This window comes from Xenopus tropicalis, chromosome 5, assembly GCF_000004195.4.
Source record: "Xenopus tropicalis strain Nigerian chromosome 5, UCB_Xtro_10.0, whole genome shotgun sequence".
Classification (NCBI taxonomy): domain Eukaryota; kingdom Metazoa; phylum Chordata; class Amphibia; order Anura; family Pipidae; genus Xenopus; species Xenopus tropicalis.
The window spans coordinates 25,712,008-25,733,739 of record NC_030681.2 but is presented as its reverse complement, the minus strand read 5'-3'; the positions used below and the strand labels follow the sequence as shown (position 1 = coordinate 25,733,739).

General features: G+C 40.6%; 1 protein-coding gene across 1 annotated transcript in view; it reads left to right on the top strand.

Moving 5' to 3' along the window:
- Nucleotides 1-575: 575 nt before the first annotated feature.
- Nucleotides 576-21,732, top strand: part of tmx4 (thioredoxin-related transmembrane protein 4) — a gene marked incomplete at its 5' end in the record, with an annotated part of 33,442 nt that continues 12,285 nt past the window's right edge. The window contains 5 exon segments of the mRNA NM_001039737.1: nt 576-888; nt 10,755-10,870; nt 15,450-15,495; nt 16,198-16,326; nt 17,474-17,519. Of these exon segments, the coding sequence (NP_001034826.1) occupies nt 689-888; nt 10,755-10,870; nt 15,450-15,495; nt 16,198-16,326; nt 17,474-17,519 (537 nt within the window).

Here is a 21,732-nt window from a genome sequence, read left to right as displayed (position 1 = left end):
CAGCAGCAGCAGCAGCAGCAGCAGCAGCAGCAGCAGCAGCAGCAGCAGCAGCAGCAGCAGCAGCAGCAGCAGCAGCAGCAGCAGCAGCAGCAGCAGCAGCAGCAGCAGCAGCAGCAGCAGCAGCAGCAGCAGCACCCAACCCGCGCAGAATAAAGAGAAGCGCGCCAAGGCGCTGACAAGCTGCCAGCTTTAAATCTCCCGCGCACTAGTTCAGCCGCACCGGATTGGCGGGAAGGCTGAATGGGCGGGGCATTGCCGGGTAAAGCATCCGCACAACGCTCCTGACCAAATAAATACAAGGCAGGCAATAAATATTTTACCGTACCGTTACTTATAACCACTAGGTACCACATAAGTACAATGCACTGCCACAGACCTACATATTACCAGAACCATGCAGATAGACAGCCCTCTGTTAAAGAACTACAATTCCCATTCTTCCTGCGCCGTATTTATCGGCAGGGGGATTGTGGTAATTGTAGTTCGGAGACCGCTGGGATGCCCTATCTTGGCACTGCCAACCAAAAGGCCCATACTGGAGAGGCTTATGCTTCAGTGCCACCTCACCGCCCCCTGTGGTACAGAGCATCAGGGAGGGTGTGAGACACACACACACACACGTCTTTGCTCTACACTCCAGCAGCCTCCGCCCGCGGCACTTCCTGATACCGGGACGAGGTGTACCAACATGGCAGCCTGTGTGCGGAGAGAAAGCGGAGCCATGGTGGAGCGCACACCGGCAGCTCCCTCACGGGCAGCCCTGCTTCTTATAGCAGTAGTGCTGTGGGTGCCCGGGGAGTGCAGAGGTGCCCAGGCTGAGAGCGGGGTGAGAGCTGTCACTTCCACTAACTGGTCGGCACTGCTGGAGGGGGAGTGGATGATTAAATTGTGAGTATGGGTAAGGGTCCCTATTCCTATTGACTTTTCCCAGCAAGCACTGGCTCTCCAGGATCCATGGGAGATGTAGTACAGTGTGCAGGCATAGCTGAACTATTTAGCCCACAGTAGGACAGCCAATATCATTTACTTACAAGCACAGTGACAGCCCCAAGGCAGCCTGTGTATAGCGCACAGTGACAGCCCCAGTGCAGTGACAGTACAAGGCAGTCTGTGTATAGCGCACAGTGACAGCCCCAGTGCAGTAACAGTACAAGGCAGCCTGTGTATAGCGCACAGTGACAGCCCCAGTGCAGTGACAGTACAAGGCAGCCTGTGTATAGCGCACAGTGACAGCCCCAGTGCAGTGACAGTACAAGGCAGCCTGTGTATAGCGCACAGTGACAGCCCCAGTGCAGTGACAGTACAAGGCAGCCTGTGTATAGCGCACAGTGACAGCCCCAGTGCAGTGACAGTACAAGGCAGCCTGTGTATAGCGCACAGTGACAGCCCCAGTGCAGTAACAGTACAAGGCAGCCTGTGTATAGCGCACAGTGACAGCCCCAGTGCAGTGACAGTACAAGGCAGCCTGTGTATAGCGCACAGTGACAGCCCCAGTGCAGTAACGGTACAAGGCAGCCTGTGTATAGCGCACAGTGACAGCCCCAGTGCAGTAACAGTACAAGGCAGCCTGTGTATAGCGCGCAGTGACAGCCCCAGTGCAGTAACAGTACAAGGCAGCCTGTGTATAGCGCACAGTGACAGCCCCAGTGCAGTGACAGTACAAGGCAGCCTGTGTATAGCGCACAGTGACAGCCCCAGTGCAGTAATAGCCCCAAGGCAGCCTGTGTATAGCGCACAGTGACAGCCCCAGTGCAGTAACAGTACAAGGCAGCCTGTGTATAGCGCACAGTGACAGCCCCAGTGCAGTGACAGTACAAGGCAGCCTGTGTATAGCGCACAGTGACAGCCCCAGTGCAGTAACAGTACAAGGCAGCCTGTGTATAGCGCACAGTGACAGCCCCAGTGCAGTGACAGTACAAGGCAGCCTGTGTATAGCGCACAGTGACAGCCCCAGTGCAGTAACAGTACAAGGCAGCCTGTGTATAGCGCGCAGTGACAGCCCCAGTGCAGTAACAGTACAAGGCAGCCTGTGTATAGCGCACAGTGACAGCCCCAGTGCAGTGACAGTACAAGGCAGCCTGTGTATAGCGCACAGTGACAGCCCCAGTGCAGTAATAGCCCCAAGGCAGCCTGTGTATAGCGCACAGTGACAGCCCCAGTGCAGTAACAGTACAAGGCAGCCTGTGTATAGCGCACAGTGACAGCCCCAGTGCAGTGACAGTACAAGGCAGCCTGTGTATAGCGCACAGTGACAGCCCCAGTGCAGTAACAGTACAAGGCAGCCTGTGTATAGCGCACAGTGACAGCCCCAGTGCAGTGACAGTACAAGGCAGCCTGTGTATAGCGCACAGTGACAGCCCCAGTGCAGTAACAGTACAAGGCAGCCTGTGTATAGCGCACAGTGACAGCCCCAGTGCAGTAACAGTACAAGGCAGCCTGTGTATAGCGCACAGTGACAGCCCCAGTGCAGTAACAGTACAAGGCAGCCTGTGTATAGCGCACAGTGACAGCCCCAGTGCAGTAACAGTACAAGGCAGCCTGTGTATAGCGCACAGTGACAGCCCCAGTGCAGTAACAGTACAAGGCAGCCTGTGTATAGCGCACAGTGACAGCCCCAGTGCAGTAACAGTAAAAGGCAGCCTATGTATACAGTAGAATGACAGTCCCTGTGCAGGAACTACTAAGTACTTAGATTGTAAGGTCTATGGAGCAGGGACCTCCTTCCTACTGTGTCTCATACCACATGGCACTTACTTCTTGTGTATTTATACTTATTTATTGTATTTATTCTAACACTTGTCCTCCCTGTGTGTAATTTTGTATATTGTAAGATTGTACAGTGTCTACCCTTGTGGTGCTTTATAAATAAAGTTATACATATATACATACATACAAGGCAGCCTGTGTATACCACACAGTGACAGTGGCCTCAGCCTGTCCCATTACAGCAGCCTAGAGGGTAGGAGAAAGAGCTGGACTTGCATATGGACAAGATCTGTCATGCACTTAGATTGTAAGCTCTAGTGGAAAGGGGCCTCCTTTCTCTTGAGTCTCTTAGCACTTATTCTTCCTAAATGGATCTGAATTTTAGTATTATTTTATATTACTGCATTGATCCCCATCTTCTGTTACTGTATTGTTTTAACTTACAGTGCTACACATACATAGTGCTGTATAAATATCCATTCAGGGTTATCAGCTGGCAGTATAATAGAGCAGGATGATTTTGCCCCTATGCCCTGTGGTACGTTGGTCTCTGACTTATGTACTGTTATTAGTTTTCTTTAATTTCTAGGGACAGTGCCTTATTTGGAGCATCAGTCTTTGGAAACTTGGTCCCAGATTTTTAAAGCTGGCCAACTGCGCAGATGTGTTAAAATTAATTTGTGACCAGGTTATTGAAAATGGGTGGATACCCCTCACTCTATTACCATTAAGCCACTTATAATTATATAGTAGGCGTTGCACAATTTGGCTGCTTTTAGGCTTCTTGCATACAGGCCCTTTTATGTGTTTAAAGCAGGTTTGAGCACACCTAAACTCATCAGCTGATTCCATTATATTCAGCCCAGTTGTACAGAGTTGTGATTTATTGCATTCACGTTTCATCACCTTTTTTGATGCCACATGCGGTATTTTCTTGCGCTTGACGTGCATTTAGAAGACAATAGAAAATATTTATGCACTATACAACAAAGCATATAGAGATTACATTAAGATAGGCCCTTCCAGCCACCAGCTACTCCTCTTACATTTAAATGTGACCCCTGCACTGCTCCAGATCACCTGTTCCAATGGGATATTTGTCATTCAGGGGGACACTGATCAGTTGTGGCTTTTATGTGGTTTTATATAGAATTAAGAGTTCAAAAGCGTGCATTTTTACAAACCTAAATCATATAAATACAAACTTAGTTTATAACAAATGCAGAAAAGGCATAAAGAGGTTCAGTACGCCTGCCTTTTGACTGTGCTTTATCTGTGGTGTAAGTAGCCCTCTTACCAGTAATGGTAGTGAATTTTTTATCTGCACTTTTAGTAAATGACTATTAAGACCAGTGACACATAAGGAGATTAGTTGCCCCGCAGTTAATCTGCTCTAGTGGTGGCGACTAATTTTCTCTGAATGCTTTCTTACCGAAGGAAATGTAAATCACCATTAGGAAAACATATGTGTTGCTTAGGCTTTCTGCCCGAAGTTGCCTCACAAGGAGACTTCGGGCGAGTTTGGAAAGCCAAAGTGACACATATGTTTTCCTACAGACGATTTACATTACCGCTGGTAGAAAAGCCTTTAAAGATTAGTCTCCACTACTAGAGGAAATTAATCACAGGGCAACTAATCTCCTTGTGTGTTGGCCTAAAGGGAATACAAAAACCCAAAATAAAAATTTGCCTAATAAAAGACAATGTAATTTCCAATACACATGAATTACATTTTCAGTGGTTTGAATGTTATTTTGCAATATACAGTAGAACCCCCATTTTACATTTTTTAGGGGACCAGAAAAAAATGGTGCAAAATCTGGGAAAATGTTTATTATGTGTTATATATTAGTGGGAAACAATGTAAGAGAAGCCAATAGATACAGTGGAGGAAATAATTATTTGACCCCTCACTGATTTTGTAAGTTTGTCCAATGACAAAGAAATGAAAAGTCTCAGAACAGTATCATTTCAATTGTAGGTTTATTTTAACAGTGGCAGATAGCACATCAAAAGGACAATCGAAAAAATAACTTTAAATAAAAGATAGCAACTGATTTGCATTTCATTGAGTGAAATAAGTTTTTGAACCCTCTAACAAAAAAAGACTTAATACTTAGTGGAAAAACCCTTGTTTGCAAGCACAGAGGTCAAACGTTTCTTGTAATTGATGACCAAGTTTGCGCACATTTTAGGAGGAATGTTGGTCCACTCCTCTTTGCAGATCATCTCTAAATCCCTAAGGTTTCGAGGCTGTCTCTGAGCAACTCTGAGCTTGAGCTCCCTCCATAGGTTTTCTATTGGATTAAGGTCCGGAGACTGACAAGGCCACTCCATGACCTTAATGTGCTTCTTCTTGAGCCACTCCTTTGTTGCCTTTGCTGTATGTTTTGGGTCATTGTCGTGCTGGAACACCCATCCACGACCCATTTTCAGTTTCCTGGCAGAGGGAAGGAGGTTGTCGTTCAGGATTTCACGATACATGGCTCCGTCCATTTTCCCGTTAATGCGAATAAGTTGTCCTGTGCCCTTAGCAGAAAAAAACCCCCAAAAGCAAAATGTTTCCACCCCCATGCTTGACGGTGGGGACGGTGTTTTGGGGGTCATAGGCAGCATTTTTCTTCCTCCAAACACAGCGAGTTGAGTTAATGCCAAAGAGCTCTATTTTGGTCTCATCAGACCACAGCACCTTCTCCCAGTCACTCACAGAATCATTCAGGTGTTCATTGGCAAACTTCAGACGGGCCTGCACATGTGCCTTCTTGAGCAGGGGGACCTTGCGAGCCCTGCAGGATTTTAATCCATTGCGGTGTAATGTGTTTCCAATGGTTTTCTTGGTGACTGTGGTCCCTGCTAATTTGAGGTCATTAACTAACTCCTCCCGTGTAGTTCTAGGATGCTTTTTCACCTTTCTCAGAATCATTGACACCCCACGAGGTGAGATCTTGCGTGGAGCCCCAGAGCGAGGTCGATTGATGGTCATTTTGTGCTCCTTCCATTTTCGAACAATCGCACCAACAGTTGTCACCTTCTCTCCCAGCTTCTTGCTAATGGTTTTGTAGCCCATTCCAGCCTTGTGCAGGTCTACAATTTTGTCTCTGACATCCTTGGACAGCTCTTTGGTCTTTCCCATGTTGGAGAGTTTGGAGTCTGCTTGATTGATTGATTCTGTGGACAGGTGTCTTTTATACAGGTGACTAGTTAAGACAGGTGTCCTTAATGAGGTTGACTAATTGAGTAGAAGTGTCTAACCACTCTGTGGGAGCCAGAACTCTTAATGGTTGGTAGGGGTTCAAAAACTTATTTCACTCAATGAAATGCAAATCAGTTGCTATCTTTTATTTAAAGTTATTTTTTCGATTGTCCTTTTGATGTGCTATCTGCCACTGTTAAAATAAACCTACAATTGAAATGATACTGTTCTGAGACTTTTCATTTCTTTGTCATTGGACAAACTTACAAAATCAGTGAGGGATCAAATAATTATTTCCTCCACTGTAAACAGATCCTTGAAGAAGCATTCAGGGCCAACTTATGTTAAATTATTTGACTCTTGAAACAATGTAGCAAACTTCAGCCATCATCCAGAAAAGACTCTAATTCCCTGAATGCGCTGCAAGCTTCTCCAGAGGTCTGTCACTTGATTATTTCAGTAGTCAGCAGTTCAGAGAATAGCAAGGGACAAACAGTGCTTTCAATAGCAAGTACATCTACAAATAACTTTTGTAATTTGTAAAAAAATATATATTGGAACGCTGTTCAAAATGATATATTCTTTTGTTATGCAACATTTTGGGGTTTATGATCCTTTATGATCACTACTAAAGGAAAGGAAGGCAAGTATGTACAAGCTACATTATCTTCAGAAAAAGTTTACACTGGGAAGGGCCTTGGGGTAAAAGAGACAGATTTGCAGCTTGTGAGACAGGTTTGACATCTGTGCTGTAAATAAATGGATCCACACAGTCCTACAGAAATATTCTTCAAAGTCATATTCAGTTAAAAGGAAGGGTGTTCTACATATAGTTTTACCCTGTTAGCCACCTTGGCTATTTTGATACATGTTTTCAATCAAGTATCAAACTGCGACTTGCTTTTAAATTTCTTTGTGCGGGCAGCCAAACCCAAATGATATTGGGGGCATATAATGTTGAACATAAAGAGAACTGCATTCTCTTTTAAAGGAGAGCTAAAGGTAAAATCACTAATCCCCAGGTGGTGGGGAGCTGCGAAATGTTACCACCCCCCAGTAATTAGCCTGATACCCTGGGCTGGTGCTCATGTTAGAAGTCCTCGCTAATTCGCAGTGATCTTCTTCCTCTTATAATCACAGTGATTATACCTTTATTTCTCCCTTAATAGTACAGGTATGGGATATGTTATCCAGAAACCCTCCGCATTACAGAAAGACAATCTCTTATCTTTTAATCAAATGATTACAAATTTTAAAAATGGTTTACTTTTTCTCTGTACAACAATATTTTGCCCATATTTTCTATATCCTGCTCATCACTTCAGCTTTCCAGTCGCCTGCAGGAGGAAGCCGGTGGAAAGGCATTTTGGAGCAGTTAGTCAAGCACGGTAGCAGAGATCTATTGCCGGCAATTAACTCACTCTGTGGGACATTAGTCTTAAAGTAAAGTAACAGGAATCAGGTCTCCTCTGGGACTTTTAATAAGCTTTAACATATTCTTAAAGGTGTTTAATTAATGAATATTGGAATGTTACTTAGAATTGCATTTTCTTTAAATGTGCATAAACACTTTTGCGTGAAGGGCCCCTAAAACAAAAATGCCATTTTAAATGTAAGTATTGCACCTTACCGAAAGGCAACTCTCACATGGTAGTTTCAAAGAAAGTTGCTGGGTCCTTGCCAGTCATATGGAAGCACAAGATTGTGTTAGGCTGAACTGTATCAACAAATGCTGGTGCTTCCTGGCCAGTAATACAACTCCTAATTTATGGCCTGCCGTTTTGTTTTTTCTTTCTTTTAGTTTATATTTGTTTTCATTTTTTTTTTTACATTTGTTTGCTGTAAATTCCGAAGGCTAGTGCCACAAAGCGCTGTTTCTTGGAGAAGGCAGGCCAAGAATCAGCCCCTATGCTGGCACCAACCTGCTACCTTCCCTGCACGCGGAAGCATTGTTTCCACCCAGGCGCAGGCAGACGTTGCAGATACAAGCCAAATAATGCAAGACTATGCTTCTGGGTGCAGGGAAGGTAGCCGGCTGGTGCAGGGAAGGGGCTGAAAATTGGCCCCGTGTGGCACTAGTCTAAAGGTGGCCATACACGCACCGATAATATCGTACGAAACCTCGTTTCGTACGGTATTCGGTGCGTGTATGGTATGTCGGCGAGTCGACCGATATCGCATGAAGCTGCTGATAACGGCCGACTCGCCGATCGGACCAGTTTGAAAATTTTGATTGGGCGCCATAGAAGGCGCCTGACCAAAATCTCCCTTCAGAGCTGAATCGGCAGAAGGAGGTAGAAATCCTATTGTTTCTACCTCCTTACCTGCCGATTCAACCGTCGCACGAAATATCGTCAGATCGCCACGTGTATGGCCAGCTTAAAAGGGGCACAGTTGTGTGCTCTTCCTTTAGCTTTGTGTTATTACTGGAGGAGTTTTCATACAGATAAACTTCAATTTTACTTTACTTAATTTTAATATTTTTCCACATTTTATACTTTTTCTTTGGTCCTGCCAATTCTAATTCGTTTCAGGCGTTTTTTTGCACATAATTTTGTTTTCTGTAAGTGTTATTTTAGTGAAAGTAAGATTTTTCAAATACTAACCACATACATATCTTGCCATGGGTTCTTTTGTAAATAGTGAATTCCATTAAGTTAGCACCTCTTATGCCCTTACACAGATCCCTTATTGCATTAGGCTGTGCATCTGAATTTGATCTTTTAATTTCTCTTCTCTGCTGTCATGTACATTAATTCTGCACTGCTTAAACCTTCTCATAAACACATGTCAGTAATCTATTTTAAAGAACAACTTGTGCTTATATCATTTGAATACTTGAAGTTGCTTTAATACATTACTTGAAGCTCTTTAAAGGGGTAGTTCACCTTCATGGTTAACTCTTAGGGGCAGATTTACTAAGACAAGAATGCTCCACGCAGAATTTCGCAGAATTTTTTGTCGCTTGCGCAACTTTTTTGGCGTCTGCACGACTTTTTCATACGCTTGCGTGACTTTTTCGTACGCCTGCGCGAAAAAATCGGAAAGGTTTTCCTACTGTTTACAATCGTTCAGTACGACAATTTCGTGACTTGTGACGGATCGCCAATACAATATTATCATGACTAATACGATTTTTTCGTAAGTATTTTCGTGATATTTGCGATCTTCTGAAATTTTCATATCCAATCCGAATTTATCCCATTCGGGATTCACACTCGTGATTTTATGAATCTGCCCCTTAGTATGTTATAGAATAGCCATTTCTTAGCAACTTGGTCTTCATGTTTTATTTTTGATTTTTTTTTTGTTTTTGAATATTTGCCTTCCTCTTCAGACTTTTTTCAGCTTTCAAATGGGGGTCACTAACCCCAGCAGCCAAAAAACTATTTCTGTGTGAGGCTACATTGTTATTTGTATTTTTACTTTTTATTACTTATCTTTCTTTTTAGCCCCTCCTCTATTCATACCCCAGTCTCTCTTTTAAACCACTGCCTGGTTGCTAGGTTAACTTGGACACAAGCAACCAGATAGTTGCTGAAATTCCAAAGTGTAGAGCTGCTTAACAAATACCTAAATAATTCAAAAACCACAAATAATAAACAATGAAGATCAATTACAAATTGGCACTCAATAGCACTCACTACATAGGTTAATTAGACCATTTTACATTTTTCTGGATTTTACTGTAGGTTTTTTTTCTGCCCACCTGAAAAACATAAAAAGGATATTCTAGTCCACCTCAGATTTCAGATTCAGCTGAAAACCAAACAAATCCCTAAGTTGTATATGTAAGTAAGTGAAATCATAGGGAAATCCACTCCATTTGTGAAGAGTGTGAGATATTACCTGGTGGTTCTAACTTTTGAAATAATTTAGCAGCAGATTAATAGACCTTGTAAAGCATTCAAGGCTAACTTCTGCTACATTGTTTCAAGTGGGAACCAGAAGTAATCATTCAATTACATTTCCAAATAAATGATTGAAAGCTTTACCTTAATTTATATTGGAAAGTTACTTAGAATAGCATTTTCTTTTTTGTTAGGCAGTTTGTATGTTTAGGTTTATCTTAAAATAAGGTACTCTGAGAATTGGTGCTAATACTCCATTCAATACGTATGAAAAGTTAGTATGCGTTATTAGTCTGAGTCTGATATGAAAATGGTCTTGAATGAAAAGTTTAATGCACTTGACTTGTCTTAATAATAGTCCAGGAGCATATTTTAAGTTCATCAAGGAATGAATCTTTCAGGCAACTTCACATTAAAAAACACTTTTTGCTTAACCCCATAAAATCATTCAATTCCAAGATCACTCTTTAATGTATTAAACAACCTGAGGGTGTTAAATGGCTCACATTGCAGAGGCTGCTTACTGGAACAACATTTTATGCCTGATTTTAATAGTTTGCTCTTGTCATACATAGTGCTGGAAGCAACTGATGAGTATGATTACGTTTTAGTGGCACAGTACAAAAGGAAGAGTTTTTATGTTACTGAATTTATGTTACTGAAGTGGCACAAAATGTTTTACCGGAGATGCTCATTTGTAAACCAGAGGGCAATTTATTTATTTTTTTTAATAAAATGTCATTTCACTATGTAAACTTGAATTCAGGGTTATTTGAGAAGCTTCACTTTGCTGTAGGGTTGATATTTACTGTTCTTTATTTTCTAGTGCCTTGCTGAATAAAGCACTTATATCCAGACACACAATCCAACCCTATACCAGGGGGGCCATGGGCCCTGTATTTTCATAAACATTAGGGAAAAATGGATAGGCCAGGAAAACATTCCTTAATTTTTATTTTAAACTTCATGAATTCATTTAAAATTCTCTCTTTGTTTTTGCCAAGTTATGCTCCTTGGTGTCCAGCCTGCCAGCAAATTCAGTCAGCGTGGGAGAGTTTTGCAGAGAGGAGCCATGCACTTGGTGTAAAGGTTGGCAAAGTAGATGTCACTGAAGAACCAGGTACATATTCGTATGATGTGTATCATAGGTAATTTTGAATATATATTCCACCGGGACTGATTTAACACTGTATGTATTTGCTGTGAAGTGTTGGTAATTGAAAACTGAGTATAATAATATTAATACATATTAATTTAATACAAAATCATATAAAATGTGTAAACATGGAGTTCTGGTAATGGCAAGTGGAGACAATTTTAGATCCCATGTTGAATCACAAACAGTTTGATGAATCAGCGGGGAGATGTTTCCTTATTTTTTTCTGATATGAGTTAGGAAAAAAATATCATTATTCCCCTATTCAGCTAAATGGTTACTGAGGGTAGAACCAATGAAATAAAGTATAAATAAGAGTAATGTAATAAAAGGTGCAGTGCCTGCTTCAGGTCTAGTTTGCTATTATATCCAATTGGATGAAAGTGCTAGTTAATGCTGCCTGCTGATTGGTTGCTGCACCTGTTGACAAGTAGGCATTTTTGCACTGAAGGCTTCCTGTCACAGAGTTGCGTGTCCAGTGGGGCACTTTTTTTATTTATTTCTGTTAGAAGCTGTGACAGGTGGAATTTATATACTCCATTAAGGTTCTTGGGATATTTTTTACTTACATGCTCACCTTTAATGCAAAGTGAAAAATTGTAATATTGCTTTTATCTCTTTCCTGTATGCTGACCTTTATACAAGCCACTCTTCCTTGCCCAGGTCCCAAAGGCAAATGCCAGAGGGGCTGCTGTAAGATGCCATAGACAGAAATTATTGGACTGGTGGGGGCTGTTAGGGCCTCTGTGAACTTAAAATGCCCGGGACTATTTTGAATCCCAGCCCAGACCTGTCCTTGCCTGCCTGTATATTGTTGTCCCAAACTGTCTTCAGTGGTTCCTAAATTAGGAGATTCAGTCTGGGAGGTCATTTATCAACAGTGGGCAAATTTGCCTGTGGGCAGTAACCCATGGCAACTAATCAAATTGTTCCATCCACAAAAGGTAATCACTGATTGGTTGCTATGGGGTTACTGGCCGCTGCTGATAAATGAGCCCCTAGGTATCTTCTCTGTTGATTTGCTAAAATTAGAACATCAGCAACTTAATAATATATATGTTTGGCCAGCTACACACCAGTCCAAATTGGGATGCCCTGATTGTTTGGCCCCAGTGCCAATTGGATCCAAATGGGGCTTAGGGAAACTGTTCAAGGGAGGACTGAATCAGCACCCTGATGTGGTCCTCACCTGATGGGATTTTCTAACATTCCCAATTGTTATCTGGGCCAGGACCAAACTTGTACTGGCATCTAATTCACTCAAATGTTTCAAGGAGGTTACATCAGATTATTATTCCTTAGTCTTTGCAAAAAAATGGGAACGCTTTAACACTCCCTCCCCAAAAGGAACTCTTTATTGTGGGCAAATGACATTTGCACTGTTTGTAACATCCTCAGAAAATCTAATATTCTTTATAATATATCCATTACATAGCAAATTTACTACTAATAAGATTTCAGAAGGCTGCCATTTACCTTGCTACAAAATCCAGAGAGCAATTAGATGTCTTAATTCTGACAGAAAGCCCTTAAGATTTAAGCCAGTATTTTTTATTATGCTTCTGTAAATCCTTCTTGAAATGGTTACATATCCTTCCATAGCACTTAAAGATTGGTAATGGTTGTCAGAATTATGGTGCAATGGCCTATTTGGCAGGATGCCTTGCAAATACACCGTCAAACCAGTATTTCCCAGTCGGTATGCAAATTTACAGTGCATAGGAAGCATTATTCACATTAAATTTATTATTTTTATACCAACACATACATTTTTACTCACCCGTCATAGATACTGAGATAGCTGCCTTTGTCGTTATTAGTCCAGGACATAAGCTGTCGGTTAACAACCCAAGGGCCACACATTGTAGATCCTTTATAAAATGATTCATTTACAGAGGTAAAACTAAATATTAAGCCTCATAGGGAGAATTTGCAAGAATAAAGTTTTCCACCAACTCCAAATGTATCAATGAGTTATAGTGGTAACTATATAACAACCTCTCCTTTATTAATGAATTGTCTGCTTGGATGATTGGCCAGACTGAGGTGTTTAAAGGACATGTCAACCCTAAAAATAATGTTTTTCTCTAATAAAGGAAAACATAGATCTAAGCAACTTTGCAATATACATTCATTACAAATTTTTAATGGTAAGTTTTGTATATATTATTGCTATAAATAGCAGTGTTTGTCCTTTTCTATTCTCTGCTCTGGTGGCTCTGATTTTTGCTGGGGGGATAACATTGTTTTAAAATCATAACCAGAAAAGCAAATGCTGCTTTCAGTAGCAATAAAATTTACAAATAATTGCCCAGTGGCAGGCAGCACCATACACACACATAGCTTGTCCCTGAATCACACTGCTCACCTCACTGCAATACATATTTCTGAGAATACATATTTCTGAAGAATATTGTGAGTGCTTTGTATTGCAAATTTCCATAAATGCGTATGGTGCCTTGATACACAGTAACTCACAGCTAAAAGGCCATTATCAATATGAACAAAAAATTCAGCAAATATTATATTTTAGTTATTCATGCAGAGTCCCATGTTATTGATATTATTGTGTTACTGACATATTTACAGTATATAGTCTGCAAATTATAGCCAATTTGGTATAATGCTTGTAAACCCTTATGTCGGTGCAACAAAAACATTGATCCCTGTTGTTGGGTGTACTGTGTGTGTACATGAAACAAAATGCAAATTAAGTCATTCTGAGCAACACATTTAAGCAAAAATCTTGTTTAAACTGGCTTTTCTAAAAACCAATATAGTTGACGGCCCATAACCATCTGCATGACCAACCCATTTAAAAGAACAGTAACACCAAAACATTAAATAGCTTTAAAGTAATTAAAATATGAAGTTCTGTTTGCTACGGTAACACTACTATAGTTTATATAAACAAAGCTGCTATGTAGCCATGGGGGCAGCCATTCAAGCTGGAAAAAAGGAGAAAACACACAGGCTATGTAGCAGATAACAGATAAGTGCTGAACAATATAATGGTATATCTGTTATCTGCTATGTAACCTGTGCCTTTTTTCCTTTGAATGGCTGCCCCCATGCTTTGCTTATGGAAATTATAGTAGTCTTTCTGAGGCAAGCACACAACTTTTATCAGTGTAAAAGTGCAACAGTACATTATATTGTAATTTAACGTACTTTTATACACTTTCGTTTTTTGGTGTTACTGTTCCTTTAAGGCAAAAACACTTTCCCAATAAATTAATTTTTTTAAGTGTTATTAGGTGCTCTAATACAGTTGTGTTTATTATCCTGAAAGAGCTATCAAGAAATTTGAAAAAAATGTTAGAAAAATAATCACTTCTAGGGCAGAGGCTTGCATATGAAAACAAGGGTCGAACCACAGGCGACTGAGCGCATACAATATGAAACAGGGAGCAGAATATAAATTAGAAGCAAAGTGCACAATATGAATTATTTTTGCATCTGTAGTCAGTCCACTCAGGCTTCCCTTTATAACCTGTTACATAGTAACATAGTAAGTTAGGTTGAAAAAAAGACATGCGTCCATCAAGTTCAACCATAATACTTATATATAACCTGCCTAACTACTAGTTGATCCAGAGGAAAGCAAAAAAAACCCTTCTGAAGCCTCTCTAATTTGCCGTAGAGGGGAAAAAATTCCTTCCTGACTCCAAGATGGCAATCGGACCAGTCCCTGGATCAACTTGTACTAAGAGCTATCTCCCATAACCCTGTATTCCCTCACTTGTACTGAGAGCTATCTCCCATAACCCTGTATTCCCTCACTTGTACTGAGAGCTATCTCCCCTACCCCTGTATTCCCTCACTTGTACTGAGAGCTATCTCCCCTACCCCTGTATTCCCTCACTTGTACTGAGAACTATCTCCCCTACCCCTGTATTCCCTCACTTGTACTGAGAGCTATCTCCCCTACCCCTGTATTCCCTCACTTGTACTGAGAGCTATCTCCCCTACCCCTGTATTCCCTCACTTGTACTGAGAGCTATCTCCCATAACCCTGTATTCCCTCACTTGTACTGAGAGCTATCTCCCCTACCCCTGTATTCCCTTACATGTACTGAGAGCTATCTCCCATACCCCTGTATTCCCTCACTTGTACTGAGAGCTATCTCCCATAACCCTGTATTCCCTCACTTGTACTGAGAGCTATCTCCCCTACCCCTGTATTCCCTCACTTGTACTGAGAGCTATCTCCCCTACCCCTGTATTCCCTCACTTGTACTGAGAGCTATCTCCCATAACCCTGTATTCCCTCACTTGTACTGAGAGCTATCCCCCCTACCCCTGTATTCCCTCACTTGTACTAAGAGCTGTCTCCCATAACCCTGTATTCCCTCACTTGCTAAAAATCCATCCAACTCCTTCTTAAAGCTATATAATGTATCAGCCAGTACGATTCAGGGAGGGAATTCCACAACTTCACAGCTCTCACAGTAAAACATCCTTTCCAATTATATGATCCCCACTGTTGTCATGTGAATGGTTGAAGCAAATTTGTGTGACTATGTTTTTTTTTTTCCCCTAGGCCTGAGTGGACGTTTTTTTGTTACAACGCTTCCAACAATATTTCAGTAAGTCACTGCTTTCTCCTGCAGGAGAATTTGTCTGGCAGTTTGTAACTTCTTTCAGTTTTAAAATTATGTTTTCATTAAATTATAGGGGTAAGTATATGTCCACTGTAAACTCTAATTTGCTGATGCAGGAACCATCTTTTGATGCTTCCCTGCTCAGTTCTATGAATACAAGAAAGGATATTTCATTTCTCAGGGGCGATTTATGTAAAAGTCAACCTTATTTATTAATATTGGGCAAAGTCTGCACCTGGATGGTAACCTTTCATTGTTTCACCACAACCCAACAACATGCTTTTTTCTGTGGTACAGATTAGAACTGAAGGTGCTGTTCTATTGCTGCCTGGTAAAACTGTGTTGTTGGCAAACGCACCTGAAGTGTAACCTAAAACACTAAGTTTTATCTGCTACTTAATAATCCACTTTTAGGCTTAGGTTTATGTCACTCCTGGTAAATATCCAGTAAAAAAAAAAAAAAAAGGAACCATAGCTGTTTCAAACAATACGTAATGATAGCAGATATCCTCTGACTACTGATTGATTAACCTGTGCTTTTGTGTAAATGATTAGCCAACAAACGCCAATATGAGATTTACATTTTTTTAATTTTGTGAAAGAGGGTTTAAGGAAATATACCAAAAAGTGAGGTGCCTGTTTTTACCAGCTAACATATGGTCGTTGTCTCCCAATTTTGCTCTGTAGCGCCAAGGATGGAGTATTTCGTAGATATCATGGCTCAAGAATGGTGGAAGACCTTCAGACCTTCATCTCAGAAAAGAAGTGGGAGGTTATTGAGCCAGTGGCTGGGTGGAGATCCCCATCATCCATTCTGTAAGAAACTTTTTTTTTTTTTTGCATGGCTCTGCAAAATAAAGTTTGTATAAATAAGTAAAATATAATAATGCTGTGGCAGTGCACTGTTACTCTGTTACAGGTAGTAGAGACCAGATCAACCTTTCGATACTGAAATAAATAGATATACATACAGCAGCAGTAGTCAAAGAGTAGATCATGGTGTACAGTATATCTTTTGATGTGGTAGACCCTGATGCTTGATTTAAATAAAGGAATGAACACACAAGGAAGTCTTTTACTTAATGGCTGCACCGAGTTTCCGGGGGTTTTTCCTTTGTGCATCATGAATGATGTGCAAGGAAGTGCATGCCAGGGGACACCCATCTCTTTATCTTATGCCGCTCTCCTGTGCTTGCAGGCACATAAAGACAAACACTTCCTGCTCCTTTCCAGGATTGCAAAGAATTGCACTTATGACAGATGCACTTTGGGCAGAAAATATGTCAGTTTCATGCACTTTGTATCTTGCACCTTGCCCCTCAAATAAATGGGGAGTAGGAACTCACAACTGTTCTGAGCCTTCATGTGTTTCCTAGGTACCCTGCCAGAACCACAGGTAGTTCAGTAAATTCAGGAGTAATTCTAACAGACCCCTTTTGCTCCTGTGTGGATACCCAGAAAATGCGTTTGTAAGGCTTAAGGTCATATTTAAGAATCTGTGCTTTTAGGTAGTGTTTATTAAGTTGCAGGGCCAGCCTTAATTTTAAGACTGTTTCGTGGATCCCTTCCTCCCTGTATTTTTGGCTACTGCTAAAGCAATAAGTATAACATTTTCCTTGAAGAAACTATGATTGTAAACACTTTTTAAGCTAACAGTGATTTCAGTAATTATGATTTGTAAGCATGCGCAAGAATGCAGTTAATAGATAAAAAAAATATGGCTGAGAAACCCTGTTACAGGGGACACTAACTAATATGGTTATTTCTGATAAGGCTGGGCTTTTGATTAATTTTAAGATGCACATGTGAACAAATTACAGTGTTAAAGTCGAATTTGATCCGTCAAAACATCTTATGCAAGAACAGATGGCCTGCTGTTGCTGCATGTCTGTTATTATGTGAATATTGATTGCATGTGCTGTGCTGCGCGCATCTCTTTAACATTAGTCTGCGTTATTTTTAGGATGTCTGGGATGGCAAGTCTTTTTCAGCTGTCAGGATGGATGCGGGTAAGTGACACTACCTCACTGCAGAGAATATGTCAGTAAAAATTAAGAGAATATCATTTTGTTGATGGGATAACTTAATAAAAATAACGAAACCTTGCAGAGCTTGCTATGTTTGTATCTGGAACTCATAGCAATATTATTGTTAATATTGCTAACATGCATTTATAAAGTGTCAGCCTACTCCGCTTCACCATGTAGTGCAAAGCAGAACAGGATAGTTCAGAGTTAGAGGCACACTGTAGCTCTCCATCCATGACTGCAGTGTCCATGGTGCTGAATAGTAAATCACTCAGATCACCTTTTCTTCCTCCACCTTCCACCATAATATTTTTCTCCTACAGAGAAGTGCTTGAGTATGTTTGCTCCTCAGATACTCCATTATTGGCACCAAGTACTACCTAATGAAGAAAATAGAAATTATAATCAGAGTTACATTTATAACTTGTCTGAGTCTATTAGCTAATAAACCTGTTTTGTCAGATTCTGCAGTAACATGTTACACCCAGCTTCATTATGTTCCTGCAGAATCTGACAAAACAGGCTAATTAGCAAAGACAGTGTGGATCCACCAGCTCTGGAATGGTATTATCTTTTAGCTACACAGTAATTGCCACTGGTAATTACACTAGCAATACACTTGACCAGGGCTGCCATCAGGGAGAGAAGGGGTACAGTTGTGGTCACGTTGCAGAAGTTACGCTAACTGTGTAAGTTACACATAAAGTTACACAGAAACTTACACAATTTACGTAACTTCCCTAGAACTTAAGTAACTTGCGTATGAAGCAAATTGCAAAATGCAGAGAAGCTTTGCAGGGACAAACTCCACTGACCACCTATACTTGTGCAGTTGGTCTTTTGGACTTTTGTTGTATAGTAAATGAGACTGGAAATGGTGTAAATAGAGTTAGCCACACTGAGTTGGATGCTAAGAGGTTCTCAAGAGGAAACACTGAATTACAGTATATAAGTAGTAGGGGCAAACAGAACTCTGTATAGACATATGGGTAAGTAGCTGGAAGACACAGAGGGTGACATCTGTCCATGAACTAAACCTCAACAAGCAGTGCTTGAAAGTTTGCGAACCCATTAAGATTTTATATAAATGTGACCTAAAACATCATCTGTTTTTCAAACAAGTCCTAAAAGTAGCTGAAGAAAACCTAGGTAAACAAATGCAACAAAAAATATTATATTTGGTGGTCATGTATTGAAGAAAATGATCCAGTCTGCGTGTGGCAAATGTAAGTGAATCGTGCGCTCAATTTTTCTTGTGATCCCCCCCTTGTGCAGCAATAACTGCAATTAAACGTTTCCGGTATCTCTCAATCAGTCCTGCACATCGACTTGAAGGAATTTTAACCCATTCCTACATACAGAACAGCTTCAGCTCTTGGATGTTGGTGGATTTCCTCACACAAACCGCTCACTTTAGATCTTTTCACAACATTTCAGTTGGATTAAGGTCAGGAGTTTGACTTGGCCATTTCAGAACATTATGCAAAACAGAGACCTGTGCCGCACACCCTTTGGCTCTCCAAAATATTCAAACGCCTGGTGCACACTGCTTGGAGGGATCGGCACCCTCCCAAAAACCTAAGTAGCAACAAAAAGCAAAAAAGCTGCAAAAAAAGGGACAAGCCCTTTAAAAAACTTTATTGCGGAGGTGCAACATTTCGGGGTAAAGTGACCCCTTTTTCAAGCATACAGATTAGTGAAAGCATCAAAGATTTATACAGATTCATTAGCAAACACTCAAAGTTGATTGGAAGGTAGAATACTTGTATATTTAACACATAATGTATTTCTTGATGTAATCATTGCACTATGTTTCAGATATTTTAGTTACTTTGTAAATACTACACAGGTGTGTCTGATAAAGTACAGTATTTATGCTACCTTCCAATCAACTTTGAGTGTTTGCTAATGAATCTGTATAAATCTTTGATGCTTTCACTGATCTGTATGCTTGAAAAAGGGGTCACTTTACCCCGAAACGTTGCACCTCCGCAATAAAGTTTTTTAAAGGGCTTGTCCCTTTTTTTGCAGCTCTGAGTGCCATTTGCTTTTTGTTGCCATTTCAGAACATTGCCTTTATTCTTCTTTAACCATTCTTTGGTAGAACGACTTGTGTGTTTAGGACCCACTGCCTGTTGAGGTTTAGTTCATGGACAGATGTCGCAACATTTTCCTTTAGAGTTTCCTGCTATATGTAACACTTTCTTTGCACACTCACTTCTTTGGGCTGTATACTTGCTTAAACAGGAGATTTATTTGTTCTCTTTGCAATGTGAAAAACACTAGGAAAAATAATTAGCACACATTTTTCAGTAAGGATAACTTTATATAACCGTTGAAATAGTATAAACACAACTTTATGGATAATTGGTTATCCTGTCCTGAGGAACCCTTGCAGTCTATCCACTCTTGGCACAGTGTCTTTAGGTGCCCAGTCCCAACTTTGATCTGGATAGACCTCAACCCTTTTCCAACCCTTCCCCAAGAGATCTCAAGTCCCCCCAGGTACAGCTACCTGCACCAGAGTACCTTCCCCTTTGGAAAGGTGGCTGTTCCCATGTAGCAGGCAAGCGAGCAATACCTGTCCTCACCAGGGGACACACAGAGATTCCACAGAGGACTTTGTAATCACCAGCAGCCCAGCACACTTCTCTCTGCGCACACAACAATTGGCACTGGCTATTCACTCTGGATTTCTCTTCCCAAAACTGGCAAAACAACCGGGGCTCCCTTTATAAACTGCTGGTCCCGACCCTGATTTTTGGCTCCAAGCCTAGCCACGCCTCCTCTCTCCCAGTAAAACAGGCCCAAACCAGAACACTCCCACCACCATATTTCACAGATGGGATAAGGTTCTTATGCTGAAATGCAGTGTTTTTCTTTCTACAAATGTATCGCTCCTGATTTAAGCCAAAAAGTTCTATTTTGGCTTCATCCGTTCATAAAACATTCTTCGAGTATCATTTTGGTTTGTCCAAATGATCTTCAGACACCTCCTTTTTTCAAACCATGATACACATCCACAAATGTGTTGTATGTGTCATCAGGCTGGATTTCTGTTCTTTAAATAAAACAGGGTCTCTCACTGACACCTGATTGTCATCCCCTTGACTGAAAACACCAGACTCCGATTTGACCTTCAAATTATACTGTATGATAATCCTAAGGATTCACTTACTTTTGCCACACACAGATATGTTATTGGATAATTTTTCTTCAATAAATACATGACCAATATAATCATTTTTGTTTCATTTCTTTAACTAGGTTTTCTTCAACTACTTTTAGGTCTTGTTTGAAAATCAGATGATATTTTAGGTCATATTCATATAAAAATATAGAAAATGTTAAAGGGTTTACAAACTTTCAAGAACCACTATAAGTCTGGGGCATAAATATAACATTCCTTTTTATTATAATGATATTACCCTTTGTATGTAATACTGGTTTTTGCTCTATATACAGTAGGGGCCCTATTTATTATGCCAAGCTTCACAGTGTAAAAAAAAATTTTTGTATGTGGTTTTGCTTCCCCCGAAACTTATGTAAATTAAAGGTGTAAAACCTGGCATTCATATGGCGAAATTCGGGATTTAATTTGCACAGCTTTTTACACTGTTTTTTTTCGGCAAATTTTGTTTGCCATTCATTAGGGTGCAGAGCCCTAGAGAGGAATTGGGCAGTTACTGCATGGGGTGCTGTGTAGATGATCACTGATGTTATGCTACATCATTTACTTGATTTTTATTTGTTTCCCAATTTTCTTGCATTGTGCATTCTTGAATTGCAGTAGAAATGTGTGTTGCGCCATCTGCTGTCCATTATTATCAATGAACAACATAATGTTCACAAACATTAAGGGATGATTTATCAACATTCAAATTCAATTTTTTTATTGTGCTAAAACTCCAAAAATTAGAATTACGGTTCAAAAACTCGTATGTCCGATATTAACTGCAAGAAGCCCAAAAACTTAAATGTCAAACTGGCATCTAAAAGCTTGCAAGTTTATGGAGAAGTCAATGGGAGTTGTCCTAGGCATATTGTCCTAAGTCATATTTGTCCTAAGTTGTCCTAAGTCATATTTGCAATTCGAGAATTTAGAGTTTTTCCAGTTTTTTTTGAGTTTGTAAACATGTACTGTAAATTTGAGGTATTAGAGCTTTTTTTTTTATTCCAAGGAGTTTTTCATATT